Source organism: Impatiens glandulifera, chromosome 3 (assembly GCF_907164915.1).
Source record: "Impatiens glandulifera chromosome 3, dImpGla2.1, whole genome shotgun sequence".
NCBI classification, from domain to species: domain Eukaryota; kingdom Viridiplantae; phylum Streptophyta; class Magnoliopsida; order Ericales; family Balsaminaceae; genus Impatiens; species Impatiens glandulifera.
This window is the reverse complement of record NC_061864.1, coordinates 7,595,444-7,621,169: the sequence shown is the minus strand read 5'-3', so window position 1 is coordinate 7,621,169 and position 25,726 is coordinate 7,595,444. Positions and strand designations below refer to the sequence as shown.

The window sequence follows — 25,726 nt, the reverse complement described above, 5'->3', positions numbered from 1 at the left end:
ACTATAAGTCTATAATGAACTTTTTGTGTCGCTTTAACCGTCTCTATATTAAGTGCCACTAATTGATAGTAAAAGTTAGCGACGCTTTTATACGTCGCTAATTCCTTTTTTTCGTTGCAAACGTAGTAAATACAAGAAGAAAAAAATATGTTGGAAGATGATATCCCTTTTCGAGGATTTGAATAGTTTTTAGTTTTGTTATATTTAAGCTACTCTAACTTTTCATAATACAAATTATTTATAAAAAAATTAAATGTATTACACAATATTTTTGGTTTTGTTCCTTAACATATATAGTTGTTTGCATTGTTTTTCAGTGACTTAATTAAATATAAAATGTTTTTGTTTTTACAAACAAAATAATTTATTTTTTTAGGACAGTACTTCTTCTTTGACTGAAGGAAGCTATGATAGTGCAAGGGCTGAAACAGGCTATTGTATTGTAGTGACAAGACCTTGTGCCTAAACATTTATAGCAAAGAAATAAGATAGAAAAAAACAAATAATATTAGAAATATTGCATAAAGTGTGACAAAGAAATTATTCATTACTTAAGAATAGAGGGAAAATGAAAGCTAGCTAGCTACTTTAGGATAATAAATGTAGAAAATTAAACAAAGAGGGTGGCCACTTTTGTATGCATGAGGGTTTAAATGGTACCTAGGTTGATATTAATTAACTTGCTTAGAAAAAATAATATTAAAAAAAACTTTTCTTTTTCTTTGAATGAGCAGCACCATATCTACGCATCTTTCGATATTGACCAAGTCAAAATACATAAAAGAGAGAAGTGAGAATATGGTTTTAATTTGAACCATAAAGATATTCCCTTTGTGCTATACAAGCCTCCTTATTGTGTTATATATATTTAAATAAATGGTATTATCTTTTCAAAATATATATATATATATATATATATATATATATATATATTGTGAAATACTTTTCATTCTTCTTTTTTTTTAGCGAAAAAGGATTATAGCTTATTTGATTATCCCTCGGTTTTTCAATTTTTGAAATTACTTGTGTAGAAGAAGGATCAATTCATGAAGATCGCAATACCTGGTTATAACATGTTCAAAATTAAAAGACATAAGTTAAAGTGCACAAAGCTAAGCTAGAAAAGAAAAGAGAATAAAGAATTAAAAAATCATCATATTCCAATAAATACCTACTTTAAATAAGAAAAACTACATTTGAGAAAATAATCTATCAAAATCACAAATTGATTCGATTATAAAATTAAATCTACTTGTAGAAATATTGAGCTTTTTTTCTCAAAAAAAATATTGAGTTCATAAATTTAAAGAAATGTTCTTATTAGATTTATAGTTGGTAATTTATTTAAAGCTTGTGACAATGAATTATTGTGCTAGTATTCTCAACAAAGTGTGGAAAAGGTGGCACAAATACTTAATTTGTTTACAAAAATAATGGAAATGGTTAATTGGGGAATTAAAGGCAGATTCTTGAGGTCTTGTTTTCATATAATTGTACTTTATCTTTGTAGAATAAATAGATAATAGATAGTAGTAAAAAATACAACAAGTGAATTGGTAGAAATATATTTTGATTTTTTTTTTCCAAAGAATTATATTAATTATTTCTTAATGGAATCGTCATAGCAAACACAACACCCCATTGGGGTTACAAGTTCATTTACGTTTTTATAACTAAATAAAGAAAAAAGCACTTTAAACTTGGTTGAAAAATCATTAATTAAACATCACGATCTAGGTCAAATAAATTGGTAAGACAAAATATCGATTCTTCATTGTACAATACTAATTATTAAAGCATATCTAGAGTACAAATTATGATGGTAATAATAATAGTGGTAACAAAAAAAATGTTGGCTTCGAGCTTTGTTCCCATAATGGAATAATTATTAAGTGACTAAAAGAAAATAAAGTTTAATAAAAAGGTAAGTAGGTAGTGCCATTTACATGATAACTTCTAATGGGTGGAGGAAACCTTTGGTAGTGTGGTAGGCTGTGGAATTATTTTCTTCTAGCTACTAATTAATTAATCCACCAAATTAAGTTTTCCTTTTTTAAAATTAAAATAATTTAATTTATTAATCCATTTTCCCCTTTTAAGTAGATCCCAAATAGAGATGACATGACATTAATTATTTTTTAGTTAATTTTTAACTTTAATTCTATTATATTTTCTTGCTCAAACACATGGGCAAACCTTAAAAAGAGGAAAATCAAAAGAAAACATAGAAGAACATGAACATAATAGAACCAAATTGAATAAATAAATAAACTTGTTTAATCTTCAAACCCGGATCATTTAGATTAAACAATATAAAGACATGATATATGTAATTAGTAAAAGAGAGTTATAAATTGGAAAATTATTTGAAAAAATTGTAGATAGAGTTAGAGATAGAGAGATGGATGAACATTAATGATTGAAGTGGTCATCTTCTCAGATAGATAGATATTCGATCCCAAAAAGTGAAGATGAAACTGAATAAACAATAATGTGTAATGTGTTACATACATAGATACAAGTAGCCGTTCTAAAGATATCCTCCCAAATCCTGCTGGACCAGTGATCTAGAAATGATTGTGATCAGATGAAAAAAGGAAGATAAAAAAGAAAAAGAAAAAGGGAGGAATTAAAGTAAGTGATGAGGTATAGCTAGCACTACTGCTGCTTCCTGATCAATGTAGTCTTTCTAGGTTAAAAACTCGATCATTTCTCTCTCATGTGATCTCACTGTTTTTTTTTATGCTTTTTAAAAAGGTATTTAAGCTTTTAGCTTTTATTGCAAATTCTTGTCTCATTCGTAATTTCATACTTCTTTAATTTCTTCCTCTTGAATATATGTTGTGTGTGTGTACGATCGGATCGGATGTGTTAATTAATTTGTGTCAAGGATCGATATATATCTAGATAGAGAATGAATTAGGGTTTTGTAATATATTAACAAAAACCAACATTTTTTTTCTTATAGATCAATACTTGCTTGGTTTTGTAAAAATAACATTTTCTTAGGATTAAATAACTGTATTTATGGACATCTTTGAGTTTCATAGAAAAAACATATAATGGAGCAGAACTATATATAATGATGCTTTTGAATTTGTTGATGATATCGTGATGTTTTCTCACTTTTTTATTTTTTTGAAGTTTATCATAAATGATGATGTAACTTAAAAAGTGTTGTAATACAGATAATCTCGAATTTTTCATAAAAAAATTGTATATAAAATTATAAGATGAATGGAAATTAACCCAAGTCGCATATATATATATATACTTTTGTAAAAGTATTTTCGAAACATCTATCTTCATCACTATTAATTATCGAGTTAGAGTAAGTGATGAACACATATTCGTAAAGAGAGAGCTTTAGTGCTAAAGAATCAAATGTTTTTCTTCCTTCACACTCATCTACTTCTCTAAAACAAAAGTATACACATGGTGTTACACTTTTGATTTAATCAAAGAGAATTTGTCTTTGTTTGATTTATTTTTATCTTTATCTTCTTTTCTTAGATGCAGTTTTATGTCTTTATTGTTTGAATGAGACGATGATATTGATATATATATATATATATATATTCTTTAGAAAAAACAATGTCATGTAAAATATCCATAGAGCTCGATTGATGAGAAACGTCATGTTAACATTTAATTAGTTGTATTATAAACGAACTTACGCCAATAAGATTTCACTTAGACACAACTTTTATAAAATTTTGAAGTAAACTTGTATTATTATCTTTTGTAGAAGCCAAGTGAATTGAGACTTTATAAGTTTTTTGGAAACCTCAATTTGGAGCTTTAATTAATTAAGTGTTTTTGACACAGTAATTATTTGTTTTTTTACTAGGTTTATTCATGTACTATATATGTATATTCAATATTCATACTTTCAAAAAAGAAGGAAATCTCACTTAATTTATGTATCCCTAAGTGGGGATTAATCCAAAAAAGTTTTTTTCCAAATATATTAATGTCCAAATTAATGATACAAATTAACAGAAAACATATGTTAATAATATCTTCACCCAAGAATAATGATTGAAGAATCTATGTATATATATATTATATTATATTTTATATAAAACATGAGTCCCAATTATCAATCTTTTGGAACTGGCCTGCATTTGAAGATTGGGGGGGTGATTTTAATGTTGTGATCGATGCATGAAGAAATGGGGAGGAGGAGAGGAGCATGCAAACAGAGTTTCCAAACGTTAGTGCTTTTGCAGTCTTTAAGGAAATAAAAAGAATGGTAGAAATGGACTCACTTTAGAATAATGTTTCAATCTCTCTCCTTAAAGCTCCTCGTTTCTACCATATACATTTAATTCTTTTTGCATGAAAGTAAGGGTTCTTCTTTCTTGGATCTCGATCAAACTCTTTTTTCTCTTTCTCTCTCTCACACACACACAAAAACACACAGTCAAGAAGAAGAAGAAGAAGAAAAAACAACACTGGTACTGATCACTGATCAGAATAATAGTACTAGATCGATCCATCGCTTACCTGTGAATCCATCTTTATTCTTTGCTTTTGAATTGCACTAATTAATATCTCTCTCTTTTTATTCATAATAATTTGAATCTCATGATTATGGGATTGAGGGATCCTAGGCCATATTGCAGAATCATCATCATCAATATAAATTAAAACATCTCTTTCATGTGGGGCTACTATTTATTAATTATGTAAAAGACCAACCAACCTTATGCTGGTTTCTATAACTAAATTAAATAATACTGTACTATATTAATTAAGAGAAATTGACAAAAAAAAGAAGAAGAAGAAGATCAAATTAAACTTGAACCAAATCAATGGTAAGCATTTTATTAACTTTTATTCATATATATATATATGAGTGAACACAATTATTTGCATGTGTTCACAAGTTAATGCTAAACAAAAACAGCCGTAATTAGATCCCCTATCATCTCAAAGGGAATCTGTTTATCTAAGATGTGCAAAATTACAGCCGATATAATCACAACAACAACATCTAGATCCATGTAACTGTCAGAAAATAATAATAATAAATATATGCCGGAATCCAGAAGAAACATGCAATTTACGCATGCTCAAACAAGGGAGCTGAAACCGGCCCTAACGATGGATCTCTTTTTTGTCTATCGCTTAGGTTCGGGAAAAGATTTCCCTTCGAAAAACTCTCCCAGCATATGCTCAACGTCCTCTGGTGTGTACCTGATGTACTTTTGTGGATTCTTCCCAGCCTCAACCAATGGCCTATAATTAACAGCAAAGGCCAATTAGTAATGAAAGTCAATAAATTTATAAACACTACTGGTAATAAATAAGTACACACCCAAATCGTTTGATAAAAGATCGATAAGCTGGCAATAAGACTTCCGCAACAGCAAGTCTTAGGGATTCTCGCAACTCCAAGTCTGGAACAATCCACTGGGATTGTCGATGATGAAGCTCCTCAAACTGGTTGTTAAATGACTTCAACCTGCATGCATCATCATACAATTAATAGATTCATTATATATATAATCAGTGCCCACTCTAGCAACAAATCATTGTATATAGGAAGTTAGGAACAGACCGGTCCTTCAGTATCGTTTTTGAAATACCGCTGCTATTTGCCCCATCCACACCAGATGAGTTCAGGCCTTGTATAGAGAGATATTTCAGAATCTGCCCAAATCATCAATTGTTAAGAACTGGTTCATTACCAAATTAATATCCAAGATATAACAGGATTTCAGAAAAAATTCTTTATGAAAAGTTGATATGAATAGTTAATTTAACGGAGATTTAGAGAGTGTTTAGCTGTTAATATGCCCCTCTGAGTGGGTGTAAAAAACAGCATGCTCTGCCTGGAAAATCGAGCATAGAGTAGGCATATAACAAACCTTTGTCCAAGTAATCCTCTTGTACTGATTTGCATGCTGTTGAACAACTCTCCTGTGTATTTGGACCCAATCATTGCCTAGTAGATCTTTGGCTTCAGAACTGAAACAAAGACAACCCACATTTAGCCTCCATGAACCCAAACAAAAAAAACTCGTGCATGAATTGACATGCCATTTGAAACCAATAAAGGGTAGTAGGACTAACTTTCGTACAGATCTGACTATATAGTGAATGTTGTTCATAAGGAACAACTGAGTAAGAGAAGGATCCCTATATTGCTTTGATTTTGTGTCTAGATTAGCCTGGAGAGCCTCCATTATTCGCATAGTTACAGCTGCCAACTGTGAGTCTAAATCTTGGAAAAGCTGTTTCAAGGTTGACTGGTAGCTGTGTACATAAATGACACCAAAGATCAAATGTATTTCCGTAAGATACATTTCAAATAAACCATAATTATTTTATTTAATTTGACGTTCTTATTAATCAACTTACTCAAACAAGAACTTGACATAATTAATAACATAGCTTGTCAGAGGATGGACGGTTCCGTCTACAACTGGAGTCTTGGCAGCATCTTTTCCAATTGCTTCCTCAAAATCACCAAAAGTGTCTTGTGCAGTCTGGGCAAGCCGCTTCATTAAGCCCATCGCAGAATATCTGATCTCTGCACAATCTTTCCCACTGAAAAGTGCTTCAATCTGCAAGATATGGAGTCCAAGATAGATCCTACTATATAAGAAAAAAAAAACTAACAAGCATGAAGAACCTTGGACATCTGAATTTTAGGGTTGTAGATTAATAACTATCAATATCTAGTAAAATGTTTTATAAAACTGAATATTTGTTTTGAAGAATATGGAAATTTACTCATTTAATATATGATGAAAGTGAATACTAAGGCCTTGATTGATCTAGGGTTATTTGAATAATTAGGTGGTTATTTTCAAATAACCCCGTTCAATTAGCCTATTAAAAACGAGGTTATTTGAGTAAAAAGACATTATGGGTATAATATACGAGGAACAAATAATTTTTATTTTAAAAATAGAGAGTATTATGGTATTTTGATTGATGATTTGAATGATGCGATTGATGAGTATTGTTGATTGAATAGTGGTTATTTGGAAATAATCTCAAATAACACATGTCAAACAAGGCCCCAAGTATTATGATATCAAGTATTGTCATTAAATAATTGTGTGTTGATTTCTAACCGTTTACCCTCATTCTCACTTTTGCTTATTGTATTCAGTGATCAAGTCAATTTTGTTCCCATACAAACTTAATAATACAAATCGCAATTAATCTATTCAGGTTAAGTGTTGAATGCAATTATTGAACATATTAGACTTAATTCACTTTTGTAATCTACAATTGTGCTTAATCACAGCTTTTGATTTGAAATAAACTGTGGCATACATCAAATTTTAACAATAATTTAAAAAAGAGCCCTGTGTGGTAAGATCATACCTCTGAATGAAGTTCCCGCATGACCTCATACATGTCCAAAAGCACAAATAACTTTTCTGGTGATCTCTTGGTTTTAGTAATGGCCTCTCCAAAACTAAGCAGCAGATCAACACTACTAGAAGTGACTTCAGCAAAACACTGAGCATCTAGAGAACCAATGCCCTCAAGTATCCGATCACAGACTCTCCGTTCCCCAGCAAACAACAGTTTGACCTGTGTTTAGGCACAAAAAGATATTTATAAAGCATATACTATGTATATAACTAACAGTATAAACTTACGGCTATTCGCATGCACTGAACCCAGTTCCCAATCTTAGCCTCTAGAACTTCCCACTGCATTTTCTGAACATCTTCCTTGTTCAGCTTTTCAACTCCCAATTTATGGAGGCTTTTTTTCATTATTGGAGAACGAATATCTCTACATGGAAATACATTACCCAAAACTTAGGAATGATTGATAGTTCACAATTTTGTGAGCACAACAAAAAAATTAAACAATAATAGTGAGGAAGAAGGAAAATCAGGGTAAATGACTCGCAAAAGAAGAACTATCGGAAGTTGGACATAGCTAATGTTCTGCACTTAAGCTCTCATAAATTGAATTATGACAAAGAATTTGATTTCTCTTTTCATATGGAATTTTCTCAATCTGCAGAAAGCAGCCTACAACCGTATCATTTGAACCATATCTTCTGGGATCAACTATGACTATAGGAGATGTCAGATGAAGATCATTTTGAGATTCATATTTCACATTAGTTGAGTTTCCGTTTGAGAGAGCATCATTTGACCCTTGATGATCAAGGAAGAAGACATGTTACTTTTCCCTGTTTTGATTTGATTACCACACTTGTCATGACTTGTAATACTTGGCTGTATTTCTACCCGTTGCAATTTTCACGTTGACTATGGTTTTAATGAAATTGTCATTTTTTCTAAAAATAAAAACAGTATCCTCTGAACCATGCTTTATCTTGCAGAAAATACTGTAACATTGCACAAGTGGTTCTATAGGTAAATAGTTCTTAAACAAAGAGATACATTCAAATGGGATACCAGGAAATTGCATCCATGTGATATTCACATGATAGGGGTTGTTAAAATTATTACACTCCTACTGATTATGTTGTCATGCAAAGGGCTGGCTGTTATCTCAGATAAAGTTATATAATGACAAGACAAATTTATATGCTTCAGTTGCAAGCAGAAGTTCCAGAACTAGCAGATTAGTACCAGCTAACCTGTATATTTTAACCAACTGTTTCGGGTGACCAGCTTGAACCACTTGTTGAGCTAAGTAGTGCAGTTGCGGCAAAATCCTTGGTGGTATGAGAATTGGTGGTGTGTAAACTACAATCTCTAAGCCAGTGTTGGGATGTTGTTCATGACTCGAATGAGATTTTCCACCTGAATCACCTTGAGTACCTTCTGAGTCATATGACGGCCTTGATGAACTTGGAAGGCAGTCAAAAAGACTTTCAGGTTCCACAGGTTTGCTGAAGTCAAAGATTTTGGTAATAGGACATCAAGGAAAGGCTAATAATGCAAGTCCAAGGAATGTACAAGAATTTAAATAACAAAGAAGATTTGAAGAGACTTACAAAAAAGAACTGAACTCAAATGAAGCTAACTGGTCATAGAATCATAAGTTCAATTAATCACAGTAGCAACAGTTTTAACATCATAAACAACAAAACATGTATGAGACCAAGTTACATAAACCACAATAGTTTCATCCTTGGCAACTGTCAAAATGCATACATTGCATTCATGGAATAAAAAATAGAAAGAACAGGTTATAAGAAATTTGACTCTTCAAATAATGGTTAGATTTACAATAAAATTATAGTCATTAATTGACAGAAAGAATCAGTATGCATAAGACCAGGTAAAGGGAATAGGCCTTTTTTGGAAACACCTATGTAGTTGGATCTGTATCTGGATCTTTCTGAGATATCGATAAATAATATTTGGATCTAAATTATGATACATTTGGTATGAAGTGTGTGGTCGGATGAAACCCACTAGGGTAGCTCAAGTGGTAAGAGTTGTGTCAAAGAGAACGAAGGTCACGGGTTGAAGTAGAGGTCATGACTGTGGGGGTCAACAATGCTAGCTTTGTACGACTTGACATTTGGAACACGAAAAATTTATTTTGGTTACTATTTCTGGCATCTAATACTTATATATTGTGCTTAGTTATTGCTTAGTTTCTATATATATCCTCTCTAGGATGCAAAGCCTTAGCCTCATGCCTTTCTCTTCGTTTTTTAAGCCGGAACCTATTTCTGGATCTGGACTGATAGAAACAGTTACACCTGGATACCAAACAGAAGCGCATCCAAAAACATTTTTGGATCACTAATTCAGGTTCCAGACCATTTCCAAATGCGCCCATTGTTACCTAAGACCATACACAGACTACATATGTATGTTGCCAACAAGATCGAAAAGTACAGTATTAGAGATATATGTAGAAGTTGCAGTCAGAAAAGGCCATTTTCAGATGATTTGGCACATAGAATTATTTGAACATGGAGCAGTAATGGTAATTTGACCTACACAATTGTCAAAAAGTTACATAAAGCAAAGCCAGCATTTAGCAGTTTCAAATCTAACCACTGGCAGTAGCCTCAAATGCATGGAAATTTGTTGAGTATTTGAAGCATCCATGCAATATGACTTCTCAAATATTCAGTAATAGCTGTGTTATATCAATAACCTTATATTTCTCAACGCAAAAAAACACTATGTATTGGCAGGTTATATATGTGAAGTAATGATGATGAAGGTCTGGGTTCATATGCCTAGGCTGGAAGTAGCTTTAGAAGTACATAAAACACCAAGGGGAAAAATATGAAAAAATAAGGAAAACATAAGCATTATTATGAGTATGAAGAGAACAAACCTATAGGATGAAAGAAGTTGCTTGAATTCTTCTTCTAACTTTGATATGGCTTTTTCAAGTACATCATTTGTGTGATTGATTACTCCAACCCTGTTCTTAAAGCTTTTGTTGTTGCTGAAGAAACTAACACTGTTCTTTATTTGCTCAATCGCTTCAAGGTAGCCTTCCAAGTCATCATGTGGACCTCTAAGTATCGTAGACTCTGCCTACCAGTTAAAGTAGACATACCATCAGTGGATAAAAAAGGCCACAATAACCTTGATAATTAACATCCTTCAATAAGAAATCTCAGGAGGACTGCAATCTTTAAGTAAAATGACTAATAATGTCAAATCCTGACTTCACCTATCATTCACAAATTTCTTTAACTTGTCAATTTCAGTCCCTTCCAACTAGGTCCACATTTGGCCAATTTGGAAAAATCTCATTTTCAATTCAAATAAGCGTTAATCTACCACAATTGTTTCTCAAATTCAAATAAAACTCATTCAATGATAGTAGCCAATTTCAGTGATGGTAGAAATCTAGAATAAAAGAGAGAAATTGGGTGGGAAACAAAGATGAGAATAGAATAGCATCCTTAGAAAATTTGATAATGTATTAATGTGTTTTTACACAATTGACAATCCATGTATTATTTGCAATAGTTAGTATTATTTGCAACGTACTAGCCTAGCGATTTGTAGAAGAAATATATATGAGATGAGAAATATAAACCACATTCAATACTATTTCATTCATTACTCCAAATAATACATACTCTACCATGTATAAGCTACTAACTTACTCTGCTAATTACCATATTGCCCCTATACTACTAATTACCGTACTGCCCTTATACTACTCTCTTTACATTATCTTACTCAAACTTTTATTTTTACTAGTTCAAATCTAATTATTATTCTAATTAAATTATCTAAGGTCTAACTATAAATATCTACTTAATTATCATATTCTAAGGTGCCTTAATCCTTCAGCCACGAGTCACCATCGAGAAGGTCCTTCCTTATGTCTAGTATCACTCTACCAATAGTTTTTGAAATCTATTGATTGAAAAATGCATGATGTAAATGAGAATGAATGACTGGTGGCATCAAAAATAAACAAACCTACCTCACGAGAAAGATCAAATTGAAACAAAATAACTTCTGCTGTCTCCAGTGTCTTGTCGATGTTATCATGAGCCCTTCTAATCTCATCTGTCCTAATCTGCAATTTTTCAATAATATCATAAGAACAGTTGGGTGCAGAACAATCTCTAAAATTGGAAGAGAATGTGATCAAGCCCAAAAACAACATTTTCTTTCTACCTACAAGAATGTCAAATACAAAGATCAGGTAAGTCCAAACTAATATCCCACCTAAAATGTTTGTCTCTTGAGAGGTGAAAAAAATTAGCGCTAGAATTGCTTCTTTCATAAAGAATTAAGAACGCCCTCTTCTATCTATGACCGCCGCCGGAAGATGTAACAAAGTGTATATAATAGAGAAGAGAAATAGAATAGATCATGACTCATGAGCATCACTGTATTTTATCGAATGATTGAAGGCAGGATAACAATAGCATGTGCCTCTCTATATAACTACTTGATACTAAATCCAGGAATAAAACATTTCAAGCTTATCGAAAACTAATAATATTAGTCAATTGAAGGCATGACAAAAATAGCCTATGCATTTATATATAACTAATTGAATACTTAATCCAGGAATAAAACATTTCAAACTCATCTAAAACTAACAATACTAAATATAAATTTGTAAATCTAACATCTATTTATAACTCAAATATCCACACGCAAGCGAAACTACCGCGAGGCGCAATCAACTTGTCACTAAATGTTTTATCGTCAGGAGTTGAAAATGGAGCTGCATCAGTCGAACTTTCAATTGAATGGAGAATACTACATAGATTTTGACAAGTGGACATCTGAATTTATTGTCTGGACATGGTGTATGCATTTAGTTATTATGAATACTGATATAGGAATAAACACACCAAACTTATTCAAGACTAATAATAATTAACTAAAACTAGAAATATTTATCTGAAATAGTTGATGAATTTATGTATAATCCAGAACTCCTAACATTTTCTATCTATATCTCAAAGACATAAATTGTTATCTTAGGTTTTACATAACACATGATCGGATGGACACTGAAAAAATCAGGAAATGAGATCAGACCAAGCTGATGATGAATTAGAAGTTATTTTTGGTTAGTGAAATTGATCGTTTGACGCCATCAATAGATCATACAAAGAAGTGGTTGAAAAGGATAAAGAAAGGACCTGAGTAGGACGCAAACCGGTTTGAAGAGCAGAGAGACGATGATCAAAGGAACCAAGTACAGAGACCATAGTATCAGTAATGGACTGACTCTTCTGAAGCGCTTCATTCATCTTCGCCGCTCTTTCATTAAGCGCTTCCACTCCGCCGGAAAATACTGCCGGAATCCTCATCTTTTTCCTCAGTTCGTAGAAGATGAGATGAAGGAAAGAAAGGAATCCACCCTTTTCTCAAAAAGCTCTAAGAAGTAATAAACGGTTGATAGACTCTGGTCCTGAGTCCAGACAAAGCGTAGATTCTCCGCTTGTCCAATAAGGGCTTGTGTGATATTGTTATTTGAAAATAATCAGATTATTTTTATTTTAAAAAATAAATAATTAAAATAATATTTTTAATTGTATATGAATTAAAATATATTTTAAATATTGAAAAAGAAAAGATAAGATTAATATATTGGTGTTAAAATTTCAAACAAATTTTAGAATAAAATATCATATTTATTTCTTTAATCCACTAAATAATAATGAAATAAATTTTTTTATTATTTTATTAATCTACTAAATAATAATAATAATATTGAACTAGTTTTTGTTTGAAATAAGCCAACTAATCATGTATTACAAAAATAAACTATATAACAAAAAATAATCTACTACAAATTTGTGAAGTTAATTCATCGATTGCACCGTGATTATTATTGTTTATCTTTAAATATAACTATTATATAATAACATTTTTTCTATTTTTGATTTAACATACTAAAGTTTGAGATTTTTTTCTAAATATTAAAATGATCATCAAACTATAAAGATTACATTAATCATGAAAATTAGAAAACAAATTAAAGAATCTCTCTTGCCAAAAAAAAAAATTAAAATTGATAGATTGATTAATAAAATAATTTAGATGGAAATTCTTAACAAAATGGATTCTCAGTCTAGGTTTCGAACTTTAAATAGAATCGTGAGAAATAGTTTTTAAGATTCATGAGAGCATGTTGTGTATTTAAAGTTTCAAAAACATACTTTGTTTTATTGTTTAGATGTGCATACACTCGTGCCAATATGTTTTAGAAATTCATCATTTAAATTTATTTACACAATTATTTTATTGGTGTAAATCACTTAGTGATTTTAGTATTCAATATGACATGTTTGTACTTTTTTTATTAGTATTGTGGGTTAGATAAATGAATATTAAATTTAAGAGATGGTAATATTAAATAAAATAACTTTTGAGTCAAAGAGCAATACAAAAATTGCAATCCAACATACTTCTGTAAAGTGATTTTGTAAGGTGTAATATAAATATTATTTACTACCAAAATATCTTAAAGATAAAAAGAGAAAAATAAATAAGTAATAACTTTAATAATGTTGATTGATACTGGAGTTTACTTTTTTTGCTTTTAGTTTTTTTTTTCTTCTTAAAATTGGTATTGAGTGGAGTTGACGAGAGAGGGAGTTTTTTTTATTAAAAAAAAGTATTTTGTTTGGATGCCTATTAAAAAAATTCAATAATTATTTTATTTTTCAAAAATCAGTTTCATATTATTTCTTCCTCCAAAATAATTTATTATATAAAAAAAGTTGTGAAATCTTGTATTGGCCCATTTTGACCCGTTTAAATTAATACATTTTCCATTGTAAGGAGATAAATCGGCTTGGAGATCTTCTGATCCTTACAAACCAAATTTATTTTTCTTTAACTTTTAAAATTTAAATACAGATGTATGATTTATTTTTGTAACAATATTAAATTATGAGATTATAATAATATTTTATAATATAATATTAATATATAATTAAGAAAAATAAATTCTTTAAGCTTTTAAAATTTAAATACAGATGTATGTATGGTTTATTTTTGTTGAAATATATTATGAGATTATAATAATATCTTATAATATAATAGTAATATATAATAAAGGGAAAAAAATATTTCTCTTTAACTTTTAAAATTTAAATACAGATGTATGTTTATTTTATTAAAATAAATTAAATTATGAGATTATAATAATATCTTATAATATAATATTAATATATAATTAAAAAAAATTATTTCTCTTTAACTTTTAACATTTAAATACAGATGTATGATTTATTTTTGTTAAAATATTAAATTATAAGATTATAATATCTTATAATATAATAATAATATATAATTAAGAAAAAAATTGAATTATCTTATAATTTATTATTTATGTACTCATCCTCTTTATAAAAAATATTAGACAATTAATATGTTTTAATATATGGATACAAATAATATTTTTTCTTTATTTATATACTTAATTTTTAAAAATATGTGATTAATTCAATAGTAGAATTATGTTTATTTGAAAAGTAAATGTCAACATCATCTTTTCTTCTAAATTAACCAATAAGTAACCAAAATACTCTTTTTATTAGGATCTTTCAATGTGGGATAAAAAGAATTTTGTTGCACCAGCCGGGAATTGAACCCGGGTCTGTACCGTGGCAGGGTACTATTCTACCACTAGACCACTGGTGCCTTTTGATAATTGTGTTTATTTCGTTTCACTTTATCGGGAGACATTTAGACAACCAACAAAACACATTTTGTCTCTTAAAAATATTTTGTTGCACAAGCATCATTGTCATTAGTGCTAGGTTTACTTGCAAAGATCTAACATGAAAAAAAAACATTAATTCGCATAATATGAACAAGTAACAGAGATTCAAGCAGCTCGAAGATCGTCAAAGTAAGAAAGCTTGAGCGCATCAGCAGCCATGATTCTTCCACTGGGATTCAGGCAAATCATTTGCTGCAACATTCAAACCACAATTAATTTCATTCATAGTTCCCAGCAGTAGTAAACACAAAAAAACTTGAGAAAAATCATACTTTCAAAAGATCCATTTCTTCTGGATCAAGACATGGAACCAACTCATGTAGATCCTGCAATATAACAGATTCATTCAAGTCATGTTTACTTTGATATTTTGAATTCTACTATAACAAAATATGCAAACCGAAGTCCAATACCATGGACGGAATCAATTTGATAGAATTTATGTTATGGAATACTTCACAAACTCCTGGCCATAGATCTTCATTTGGTGTCCCTAAAACGCTGCAAATTTATGATATTTACTACGACCCAATTCCAAACAAGGAGAAAACAAATTGGTATAATAATAAATGGCAAGAACCTGAGTATCTTCTGCATTTGATAAATATCACTGGTCATATGATAATCATTGGATCCGATTTGGAAGAGAGGCTTTCCCCTAGCAATTTCAGCAAATATGCAACCAGCAGCCCACATGTCAACTGAAGCCGTGTATCTCCATTTCCCATACAAGATTTCAGGTGGCATATACAATACACACTTTGCCTATATATACAATGAATATATATCATGAGAAGGGATTCTATTTATTTGATTGATTAATTAATTTACTTCAAGCTATCCTACCCTGTCTATTATAGTCAGCGCCTTCACTGGAACCTGAAAGTCTCTTGCTGTTCCAAAGTCTGATATCTTCAGTGTAAGTGGATCTCGGTTAATCATCAAACTTTCTGGCCTTAAATCCCGATGAATTATTTTTTGAGAATGACAGTAATCAAGTCCTTTCAGAAGTTGATACAACAGATTCTGTCCACAGACAAATCAATGATTATCCATGTTGTAGCATAAGAAAATACTGCATGCACTGACTCACCTTTCTCACATGTCGATCTGATACCCCTTTAGGGTGTTCATCTATAAACTGTCTAAGGTTCATGTCTGCAGCCTCCATAACAAGGTGTATCTTCATACCAGTAAAAACAACATCTATCACACTGATTCAAGAAACACAAATAGTAGTCACACAGTTCAAAGGTTTTGAAAGAAAATCGATCAAGAACTTCACTTCAGTAGTACCTTACAATATTTTCATGATCCATCTCTTTCAGGAAAGCAATTTCTCTTATTACTGCACTTGAGATGCCTTCATTTAACTTGATACGATCGAAAATCTTCACGATAACAGGTTTCTTGGAATCCATGGCTTGACCCATGTAAGCTTTACTAGGAGTTCCTTGTATAGATCCCTTACCAGAAAATATATGGTACTGTAAAAGAATAAATAATGAGATGTGGGAAGGACAAATAAAATCAAGTTTAGACAGACAATATTGAATCTAAGAAATCCCATGCTTCACACCTTATCCATTTTACAATAGTATATTTAGATTTCCTGCAAGATCATATTCAAGAACTGATTAAAGTTTTACAAGAATTGCTTGAATCAAACAACATCTGAAATCAATAAATTCGACTTACGGAAAAGAAAGGATGAAAGCTTCTGATCGTAATTCTTTCGCACAGAACTGAAACTAGTTTCCCGCAAAAAGAAATATCAGTTGGACATGAATCTATAAAAAATAAATCTATCTGTTGGTATATATAATAAATTAGTAATTTTACTGTTAATAGATGATACAATTGTTTGTTATTTATTGTTACATTGTTTATATGATTTGTTATGGAGTTTGCTTAAAATAATTGCTATTTGTCTCCATTTAAAAAAAAATCATAATATATTTTTTTAATATATTAATTTATTTATACTATAAACAAATATACTTTGTATTTTTTAAAAATATTATTTATCTAGAATACAATATAAATGATCAACTTTACTTTAATCAGAATTCTATGAAATATGAGTTATGATTGTGGAGTGTCATGCTAGTTTTCTTTTATTTAAAAAATAAATAAATTCTATGAATCATAAATTTAAAATTAATTAATTAAACCATATTATTATTTCAAGTTACATAAATATTGTAACATTTAAAAAGTTAAAATTGAAACGATTATATGGCATGACTAGATTTTTACAAGACTATGTATGTCCCTTCTTCCTTGAAAGAAATCTTTAAACTTTTAATTATAGTAGTAGTCTGATTCGTATTATTAATAATGTTGTTGTTATTATTATTATTATTACGTTTTCTTTTCTTATATTCGATCGGAAAATTGGTGAAGTCAATCTCGAATATGAATCTGATAATTTGTTGAGTAATGGGTTTGTGTTTTAGTATTATTTTCATATTTTGTAATTTTTTATTTTATACTATATTTATATTTATGTGTAATTGTGCTTAAACAACTCTCTTAATTTTTCATTATTAAAAATAATAAATATATAAAAATAGTTACATAATAATATTAAATAATAAGAAAGAATATAATAGTTCCCTGTCAACTTATTAGAGTTGTCAAATTTACAAATATATTAAAAATATTGTATTTATGAATAAAAACTTTGATAAATATTTATTTTACAAAAATTAATATTAATATTTATATTTTTTTTTGTTAAATTATCTTTTTATTTTGGATTTGTGCAATTTTGTTTGCACTCAGCATGTTGCTTTGCTTATACTTAACCAGTTGAGTGTGGTTAGTTTTTATGTTTTATTACACTCAATATCTTTTAAATATCTGAATTTCTCATATAACATTATCTCACTATCCAAATAATATTTTCTCTCTCTTAAATTTCTATATGTTATCAGAACAAATTTTTTCATCTTAAAAAAATGTTCACAATTTTTTCTCAAATTTCATTTGTCCAAAAATTATCACTTTTCACTTCAAAAATTGCACGAGTCAAAGCAAGAGCTAAGAGTCACTCCTCTAACGAAGTGAAGCATGAATTAGAATTAGAATCAGTCATATTGAAAAAGTGTCATCAAAATTTTCATCTCCTCGACAATATTTTCTCCACTCTCATAACTGCCCAAGACTTTTTCTACTAGGTGACTAACATTCTCATCAAAACTCTTCCCATGTCGATTTGAGGAGGTATGTGACAAGTTGGGCAATCTCAACATCTATTACCCAATTTGAGGGGAGTATTGAATTATCTCTTCATCTTGGATTGGTGCAATTTTGCTTGCACTTATTTTACTTACATTCAACATGTTGAGTGTTATTAGTCTTTATTTTTTTATTACACTCAATCTCCTTTAAATATTTAAATTTTTCATATAACATTGAGTTACTATCTAAATAATATTTTCTTCCTATCAAATATTTATACTTTTATTGTAAGATTTTTTTTAATTTATTTTTATTAACAGCTTGACAAAAAATTAAAAAAGCTCAAATAAAGAATAGTCTATATATAGCTGTGTACCAAATTTCTCTTTTCAGTAGACATTAATTCGTTCTACCAATTAGCCATTGAAAATTTGATAAAAAACCATTTGCAAATTAAGGTAAGGAAAGTTATAATATACCATTTTGACATCTAATCTGGGTAAATTTAAGGATGAAACTTTCCCTATCTAGCTAGCAATGATATTCATCTAAAACGTCAAAAGAATCTACATTGGTAAAGTATGGATGTTGCAGGGCATCAAAAGCTGTGATTCTTCTTTCAGGACAAAGACATAGCAGTTTCTGTTCAAACCACAAACCTTAAAATTAATAATTTAATTTCCAAATCCTTGGAATTGTACTCCAAAAATAGACTCACAGAAAGAAGATAGTATCCTTCTGGGTTAAGACCAGGGATTACCATATAGACTAACCATAAGTGAAGTGTCCAAATGATAATATAGAAATGGATAAATTTGTTGAATTTCTGGCCAGGTGACTTCATTTGGCCTGCCCATAATCCTTCATGATAAAATACCTATTGGGCTTAATGGCACTTGAACCGCACCCAACAAGTTATCCTTCCACTGTAGAGAGCGCATTGCCCTCTTCGCTATAGAACCACAGGCCCTAGCTTTCGTTAAAGCCCAGAGTTCAGTATCCCAACTTGGAATGGGCCATCAAGAAATTATCACCCAAATTCTACCCTTTTTGAAATAGCCAATTCTCCAGTTGCGATAATACTTCCACTCGGGTTACAAACTCAGGTTACTAAGCCCAGTGAATTAAATGCACATTGTGTGCAACCATATACCATTTCTTTCTATTCATAATTTTCAACGTGGGACAAATTTATGCAGTTATCCAACAACAGATCATTAACTGGCAAACTCTTTTTTCTTTATTTATGTGATCTATTTCATCCTAAGAATTTAAATTATATGAACAAACATGCCGTCAATTGTGCCTCATGTTATTTAAGGTAAAGAAAAGACATAACATCTTGATGTGGATAGATCTTATTGATATTCAAGTTACTTGTTGAAAACTCATGTCATTTCAATTAGCAAGAACAGTACTATGCATAAATTGTGAAATACTTTATTCAAAGAGATTCTTATTGCAAAATAAACCATAGGTGAAATTGTTTATGATAATGTTATTTTTCAATTTATTGTTTAACAGTACATTGGGATTAATTATTGCAAACCCTTAGAAATAAGAAGTTGATAGCTAATAAATCCATTCTTGAGGCAGAGAGATTATCTCCTGAGAAACTTCTTCTTGCAACTTGTCAGCACCATCCAAGCGATCATGTTTCATTTTGTTGTTCTTTCTGGTCTTCTTGGCTTGTCTTTTGGTTGCTGGTGCTGCTGCGGAGGCAGTGGCTAATGGCTGATGATAAACGCCAGTTCCCTTTGTACTAGTATTCCCAATCTTGCAGATATCTTGTATGTTCACATGACTCATTTTCGGATGAAAATAACCAGTTCCTTCATATTGTTTCCTGCCCAGCTCCCCATTGATCATTTCTCCTCCTCCCTTAGAAATCAAATGAAATGAAATTATTATCTACATTGTTTCTTCAACATAGAGCTAGCTAGATGCATGACCATAGATTTGGAGTTTGACCCATTTGAACATTTGGAAAATTCATGACGTTTTGATCTTTGTTGTACAAATTACACATGACACTTGTTAATTAAGGTGTTTTTTTTTACATAATATATAGCACTTAAATGAAAATATTTTGTTTATGAAAAAACAGTTGACTTAGAACTACGTGTCATGGATGCGTGTATGTGTTAACTTACTAAATTCAAAAAAAAATATATTCATTTTACTTTTTATTAAATATATTAGAGAAATCGTCATAAAGCTATTTACAGTTATTTTTTATCGGTTATAAGAACACGTGTTTGCTCTGAAGTCATGAATTGTGACGTCAATTTCGTTGGTTACTTTGAGAAAACGTAATCAGTAACAATAAAGCAAAATGCAATAAAAAATGCAAATGATGTGACAATGGAAAAACAAGAAGATGATTAAGGAGAACATGAATGAAACAGGAAAATAGAACTCAACATGCAGATGTAGCAATGAATGAATTTTACTTCATTTGTAATTGCAAGATGACACGTTATATATACCAATAACTATAAGATAATAATAATGTAATCTTGATTTTGTAGCCTCCAATAGTAATAATCTTGATTAATGATTAATGAATAAATGCAAAGCTTTATGATATATCCTAATTAAGAAAGAATGTATTACCATAGAGTTGAAGTGAAGAAGAGCGGATGGGGATGTGATTTCTTTGTAAACATCGGAAGGAAGCCATTTCTCTCCATCTTCGAGGTTCGGAGGGAAACTCTCCATGACTGGCTACTAAACAAGAATGTATATTCTAAGCTTCTGGGCTGCATGCCTATATATATAATCAATGAGCTTCATAACGGCTGCACAGCTGTGACAAAAAAAAAGGGAAAAAAAGAATGAACAAACCATAAGATAATCAACCTTTTCTTTCCTTTACTACGCAAGCAAAGACCAATTTTTCTTTAAAAAAAGTGGAATTGAAAACGCGTAGTTAGTTTGGTTTGTGCTAGTTTCCTAAATTTAAAAAAAAATATATATATTTGTTTCAATATTTAAATAGAGTTGATGTCAGGAGTGATCTGGAACAGAACAAATTCAACAACATATGGCTGATATTAATTTTCAAACTCAATTACCCAGTTTTAAAATTACCTGTATTTTATTTTTTATTTTGTAAAATGTAGAAACTAACCGTCATAACTATCCACCCTTTGTAACTACAACGAATCCGGCATAGGCATAATAAAGCTTATTTAAACACACTTAGAGCTTGTTTGGTACTTAATTTTTAAATAAATCTTGATTTATTTAAAAAAATGTTGTTTGGTGTTAATTTTAAGCATTTGTTTAATATATTGATAAAATATTTACTTTTATAAAATAAAAAATATTTTAGTTAATAAATTGAATTTGATTAATAAGAGTAATGAGTTTGATTATTACTGAGTTTTAAAAATATAAATAAAAAGAACCATATTTAAATTTAAATACATTTATCTATTAAGTTAAAATTTGTCTTAATTTTTGTAAGTAAGCTAGCACCAACTATGCTTAAATTAGAGTGTATTAGTTGAAACATAAAATGCAAGTCTTAATTAATTAAGACTTTTATTAAGGTAAGAGAGAAAAAAATTAATTATGAATTATTATTATTTTGATTAGGTAATGAATTTTTTTTTGATAAAATTATTTAAAGTATTGATATATATAAATAAAATAAAAAATAATAATTTAAAATAAAAAATATTTTAATTAATTAGTGTGATAAGTGAGAATCAAACAAACTTGTAAAAATGATATAAGCCTTAAAAAAAATTAAAAAATTAAAAATAAACTCCACTTGTATTAAAGATTATCAGATAATTTGACTTTTGACTGGGGAGTTTGCATATTGTAACATCTTAATACATAAAATTAAAATCACCAAAAATAAGTTCAGTACAAAAATATAAAATGTTTAATTTTGCTAGCTACACATTAACAGAAAGTTCCCCAATATATATATTTTTTTAAAATTAAACTTATCAAACTAAATTACTTGTTAAATCTTTCTCAAATCAACCAAGTTTGTTAGAATTATTTTATTTATTTTGATTATTTTAATGTTTTTATTAATATTATATTTTATTATTAAATACATTCTATTTATTTATATATTTAATTTAGTATTTCTATATATTATAATATATTATAATATAATAGATGACATCATCGCTCAATATTTTTATAAATATTTATATAATATATAATTCATTTAAAATATTTTAATAATTATAATATAATAATAAATAAAAATTATTATAATTATCTAATTTTGTAATAATTTGTAATCTTGTTACTACAGTGCTTGACTACACACATAAATTATAGTTTTTTTTTTTTAATTATCTATTTTAATTTGAACAAGTTAATTTTGGCACGTTTATTTACAAAATAAAATCACATACTATTATTTATTAAAATAAATTTAAAAATATAAAAATATTATTAATTTTATAATATGAATATAATTTATTATAACATTTAAATTTTAAAATTAAATATTTAAAATTTTACAAATATTAAATATAGTTAAAATTATGACAATAATTATATTATATAAAAATATAAATAATTAGATTTAAAATGTATTTAATAATAAGTTATAACATTAATACAAAATAAAAAATAAATTTAAACAGTAATGTTAGTTTGTAAAAAATAAACAAATAAATTAGTATGTTTACTTTGGAAACATCGCTACATGAATCACGTGTACCCGTTGTGAGATTTGTATACCATTTTGTCCCTAACTGAACCTTTATAGTCAAAGACTCCGGGAAGAATATACTCATGGATACTACTTCTGTATGTCGAATTTCATCGGCGATCTCGTCTCCTATTACCGATAAAAAGCTCATCTGCCCATTATCACAATCCTCAGTATTTTCCTCTTACAAACAGATCAATCTCACCGGAATTATGATCCTTCAGAATCAACAACAGAGTGCACGTGTCATCTCTTGCCTTAACCCACTTTCATCGTCTTCTTCTTCCTGGCCGGAGCCCTTGATGATCTCCCTTGACAACCCACCTGAAGGCTACAGAAGAAATGTGGGTATTTGTTTGATCAACGACTCCAAAAAGGTTATACACAAATCTCTTTCTCTCAATCTCTGGGGAATGATTATAATTCCTCACTATCCTCACAGATTTTTGCAGCTTCAAGGCTTGACATAGCCAACACATGGCAAATGCCACAGGGTGGTATAGGTAATAACGAAGATCCAAGAGTTGCAGCAATTAGAGAACTAAAAGAAGAAACTGGAATTACATCAGCTCAACTACTTGCAGAGGTTAATCTTGTTTCCCTTTCTCTAGTTCCTGAACTATTTGAAATTGTGAACTGGGTTTATGCTAGGTACCTTATTGCTTAGCCTATGAATTCTCGCCTGAAGCTAGAGAAAGACACAAGCGTCTATACGGATCAAACTGGAAAGGCCAAGTACAGAAATGGTGAGTGAATCATCTTACACAAAAAATGGCTTCCCCCAATCATTGACAGATTGGAAACTGCAGGTTTCTTTTTGAATTTACAGGAAAGGAAGAAGAAATCAACCTTGGTGGAGATGGGAATGAGAAGCCTGAATTTGAAGAGTGGTCATGGATGTCATCACAACAAATAGTTGATCTTGTGAGAACTTTGAACATTTATGAATTGAGAATAAAAAAACTTCCTTTTTTGTCATTTGAATTTCTGGGTTTTTTGTTACCACAGGCAGTGGATTTCAAGAAGCCTATTTACAAGGAAGTTTTAGCTGTTTTCTCAACCTATCTCCAATAAGACTGACATGAAAAGATAAAATGTAGCATTTTAAAGAAAATATTTCAAGTCTTTCTTGCAAATATATGCTCTTTTATTAGTCTTCTACGACTAATTAAGATCGAGTTTTCCCAAGTCAAGCGTCTGCCACATTGTGTTTGAACCACCAGCATCCTGGAACTTAAAATTTGACCCATAACTTGCAAATGTATCCAGCTTATTTCTCAGCAACTGATACTCATCTGTATAAGACAACAAAAATAGTCCAAAATAAACAATTTGTTTCTGCAAATCCTAAAAGGAACTATCCGGATTCTGAAAATCAATCATTGGAAAAATAATACCATCAAGCATCATTTTTTCATGTTGAAGTCTCAGAAGCTGCTGCTTTAGTTTGTTGTTTTCCAGTGACAAAGAAAAGCGATGCTGCAACGAGGAAGCCACTTTACATGCCAACTCCGATTGTATAGCCTACACCAGCATTATTATTAAAAAAAATCTTTGTTAGAGATCTCCCGATCAAAGATTTATTGACAGTCAAATAGTCATTTACCTGAAAGATTTCTACATTTCTTTCAAGTTCAGCAATATATTGGAGTTTTCGAACCCTTGACCTCTGACCAGAATGTCTGTCAAATTTATCGCAATCCACATAGATTTCAGGATGAAATAAAAATGAGTTCAAATCTAAAAAATCAAGAAAATAGATTTTAAAAGAGGCTAACCTTTTCACAGGCTTTGTTTCAAAATCAGCTTCTCCAGCAGATACATTAACAACATCACCTCCAGATGAATCACCCACCAGACATTGCTTGGAATTCTGCGAAATATACTCTGATAGTGCTGAAACCATCCTGTTATCTGGGAACGTCGGTTTGCTTTTTGCCCTGGGGGAGTTAGGCCCATATGTACAAGCTGATTCCAGGACACAGCCCGAATCACCACTTGAACCCAAACTTTCATCACAACCAGGTAGAGACAAATTCAGTAATGACACATTCAAGACGTTGCTGAGTAACGTCGGTTTGCTTTTTGCCCTAGGGGAGTTAGGCCCATATGTACAAGCTGATTCCAGGACACAGCCCGAATCACCACTTGAACCCAAACTTTCGTCACAACCAAGTTGAGACAAACTCAGTAATGACACTTTCAAGTTATCAAAAACAGTCCCAGAATCGCTGGTTGAATGGTCACCCCAGAATCCTGTAGAGCTTTGAGGTTTCTGCTGCTGAGGATCTTGAGAAGAGGGAACCTGTCTTGTTTTCTTTTGCAAAGGACACCGAGGTGGGAGCTGACTTTGCCTTGACATGGTGATGAACTGGACTGGACAATTACTGGAGCCTTAAAATTGATCTCCTTTTGTGTTGCTCTATTTTATTGCCACAAAATCAGTTCAACAAATAATGGGTATTTATATAACGATAAAGACAAATCTCAAAAAGCAAGAAACAAGATAGTTGTAATGATCCAAAAGAAACTAGGAATGAATAAATTAAATATTAACACAAATTATGTTACTTGAGATAACCCTTTTGAAATTGGAACAGATTGATTGCTACATATCCCTAGCTCTCTACAAATTATACTGAATGAATCCTTAAGGGTTTATGTGAATCATTCATTCAGATCATCTTGAAGGTTCATTCTTACTAG

At 30.2% G+C, this 25,726-nt stretch overlaps 4 protein-coding genes and 1 non-coding gene across 5 annotated transcripts; 1 reads left to right on the top strand and 4 right to left on the bottom strand.

Moving 5' to 3' along the window:
* Nucleotides 1–4,796: 4,796 nt before the first annotated feature.
* Nucleotides 4,797–12,790, bottom strand: LOC124931292 (exocyst complex component EXO70A1-like). The gene is made up of 12 exons (XM_047471724.1): nucleotides 12,551–12,790; nucleotides 11,371–11,466; nucleotides 10,258–10,463; nucleotides 8,591–8,845; nucleotides 7,629–7,767; nucleotides 7,348–7,560; nucleotides 6,370–6,575; nucleotides 6,082–6,264; nucleotides 5,877–5,976; nucleotides 5,567–5,658; nucleotides 5,324–5,470; nucleotides 4,797–5,244 (listed from the first exon to the last, which is right to left on the bottom strand). Exons 1-12 carry the CDS (start codon nucleotides 12,719–12,721, stop codon nucleotides 5,127–5,129), a joined length of 1,926 nt encoding a protein of 641 aa, XP_047327680.1. The 5' UTR covers nucleotides 12,722–12,790; the 3' UTR covers nucleotides 4,797–5,126.
* Nucleotides 12,791–14,991: 2,201 nt separating this feature from the next.
* TRNAG-GCC lies at nucleotides 14,992–15,062 on the bottom strand. Its single transcript has one exon. It is a non-coding gene; the product is annotated as a tRNA-Gly (tRNA).
* A 187-nt stretch (nucleotides 15,063–15,249) lies between these two features.
* Nucleotides 15,250–19,271, bottom strand: LOC124929621 (cell division control protein 2 homolog). The gene is made up of 10 exons (XM_047470025.1): nucleotides 19,208–19,271; nucleotides 19,049–19,098; nucleotides 18,901–18,972; nucleotides 16,441–16,631; nucleotides 16,238–16,358; nucleotides 15,991–16,170; nucleotides 15,725–15,909; nucleotides 15,558–15,645; nucleotides 15,417–15,470; nucleotides 15,250–15,336 (listed from the first exon to the last, which is right to left on the bottom strand). Exons 1-10 carry the CDS (start codon nucleotides 19,269–19,271, stop codon nucleotides 15,250–15,252), a joined length of 1,092 nt encoding a protein of 363 aa, XP_047325981.1.
* Nucleotides 19,272–23,092: 3,821 nt separating this feature from the next.
* LOC124931560 (nudix hydrolase 26, chloroplastic-like) lies at nucleotides 23,093–24,182 on the top strand. The gene is made up of 5 exons (XM_047472053.1): nucleotides 23,093–23,397; nucleotides 23,463–23,606; nucleotides 23,672–23,766; nucleotides 23,830–23,944; nucleotides 24,029–24,182. The coding sequence occupies exons 1-5, from the start codon at nucleotides 23,104–23,106 to the stop codon at nucleotides 24,092–24,094; spliced, it is 714 nt and encodes a 237-aa protein (XP_047328009.1). The 5' UTR covers nucleotides 23,093–23,103; the 3' UTR covers nucleotides 24,095–24,182.
* Nucleotides 24,175–25,487, bottom strand: LOC124931559 (basic leucine zipper 34). Its single transcript, XM_047472052.1, has 4 exons — nucleotides 24,799–25,487; nucleotides 24,627–24,702; nucleotides 24,418–24,544; nucleotides 24,175–24,315 (listed from the first exon to the last, which is right to left on the bottom strand). Exons 1-4 carry the CDS (start codon nucleotides 25,380–25,382, stop codon nucleotides 24,185–24,187), a joined length of 918 nt encoding a protein of 305 aa, XP_047328008.1. The 5' UTR covers nucleotides 25,383–25,487; the 3' UTR covers nucleotides 24,175–24,184.
* Nucleotides 25,488–25,726: the final 239 nt, after the last annotated feature.